Source organism: Bipolaris zeicola (assembly GCF_000523435.1).
Source record: "Bipolaris zeicola 26-R-13 unplaced genomic scaffold scaffold_556, whole genome shotgun sequence".
NCBI classification, from domain to species: Eukaryota; Fungi; Ascomycota; class Dothideomycetes; order Pleosporales; family Pleosporaceae; genus Bipolaris; species Bipolaris zeicola.
In genome coordinates, this window is record NW_006912605.1 from 608 (window position 1) to 2,230 (window position 1,623).

Sequence of the window (1,623 nt, forward strand, 5' to 3'; positions counted from 1 at the left end):
AATGGCCGATGGCAGTGCATCACGTCGTGGAAGCCTTCGAGAACGTCACCGAAACAACGCATGGCTTACCATAGCCAAACTACTACATGCTACCAAACCAAACATCTTGATCACCACTAACCTTGCCACTTACAACATTTAGCTGATAGTAGTAGCCATATAAACCGCATTCTTACTTCCGAGCGCGAACGTGTTATTTAATCTCCTAATCATGGCAGAGACGGACAATTTCCAAGCACCGCCAACCTCTGGCGACGACATCCAAATCACCCTCACGCACCATGGAAAAGCTATTGCATTCCCCTTTGCCAAAGATGCCACTATTTCCGATCTTTCAGAACGCGTTGCGACAGAACTCTCAATACCGCCGTCGAATCAAAAGTTCCTTGTTGGCGGCAAGATCGGACTGCAGAAGCCGCCCTTCAAAGATGCTGCGCTACCGCTCACGGAGCTCACATCTAGGAAGATAACATTGATGGGAAGCACAAAGGAAGAGGTGTCCTCTCTCAATAGTACCATATCCGCTGCCTCGACGCCCCGGCGACCAGGTCCTATAAAAGCTGCCACACCAGCGCGAAATCGAGACTATAAGAAGATACAAGAGGATGCGCAATACACCTTTCATACACTGCGTCCGCTACCTTACCTTCCCAATCCCGAACGCTCCTTGCGCTTCCTTGAGCGGTTACGCGACGATGCAGGCATCAAAGCCGCTATGCGTACACACAAGTTCAGCGTCCCGCTGCTCACCGAGATGGATCCTGCCATGCACACAACACAAGAGTCGCGCACGCTCGGCCTGAACCGAAACAAAGGAGAAGTCATTGAGTTGCGACTGAGGACCGACGCATACGACGGCTATCGCGACTACAAGACGATCCGCAACACCCTATGCCACGAGCTCGCACACAACGTCTGGGGTCCCCACGATCGCAATTTTTGGAACCTATGCAAGCAGATTGAGCGCGAGGTAGCCCGTGACGACTGGAAGAGCGGAGGCAGAAGTGTGGGTAACGAGGAGTTCTACGAGCCTACTGGCGAGGAAGAAGTACATGACCATGGAGGCTGGACCGGTGGCGAGTTTACCTTGGGTGGCGTGAGTGGGGGTGGGGAGACAAGTGTCAGTAATACGAGTGGAGGGGGAATGAGTAGGAGAGAAATCTTAGCACGGGCTGCGGAAGAGAGAATGAAGAGGACGAAAAAGGCGGAGGAAGAGACGGATGGAGCGGGGAGCATGTAATGTTTGTCTAGTTCTGGAAATGCGCGTATATCCATATCCGACTTTGTCGATGATAATCTTTCAAGAATACTGGCAGCGGTACTTGGTGCTTGTCCTGTGATAACTGAGCTCTAGAAAGGTGCAGCATGTAGAGGTAAGCTTTGCAGCCAGCTTGGAATATAGTACTAGTCCAAATTTACCACTGTTCTACTCTCACATACAGACATGCTTTTCTTGTTGCTTCTTTTGCTTATGAACTTATTCTTTGCTTATATCGCTTATATCCTTGATGAAATACCCTTGATAGCATCTTTGCACTCCGACAGAAAACCGCAAACAATTGTAAAAAAAAACACTTGAGCAGAAGAATTTCGGAATAGGTATGGAAAGATGCTAGGGCGAAA

The 1,623-nt window shown here is 49.7% G+C and overlaps 1 protein-coding gene across 1 annotated transcript; it reads left to right on the top strand.

Annotated features, from left to right (window-relative positions):
- Nucleotides 1-211: 211 nt before the first annotated feature.
- On the top strand, nt 212-1,240 carry COCCADRAFT_10375 (uncharacterized protein; the record flags this gene model as incomplete). The annotated part of the gene is made up of 1 exon (XM_007720654.1): nt 212-1,240. One exon carries the CDS (start codon nt 212-214, stop codon nt 1,238-1,240), a length of 1,029 nt encoding a protein of 342 aa, XP_007718844.1.
- Between the last annotated feature and the right edge of the window lie 383 nt (nt 1,241-1,623).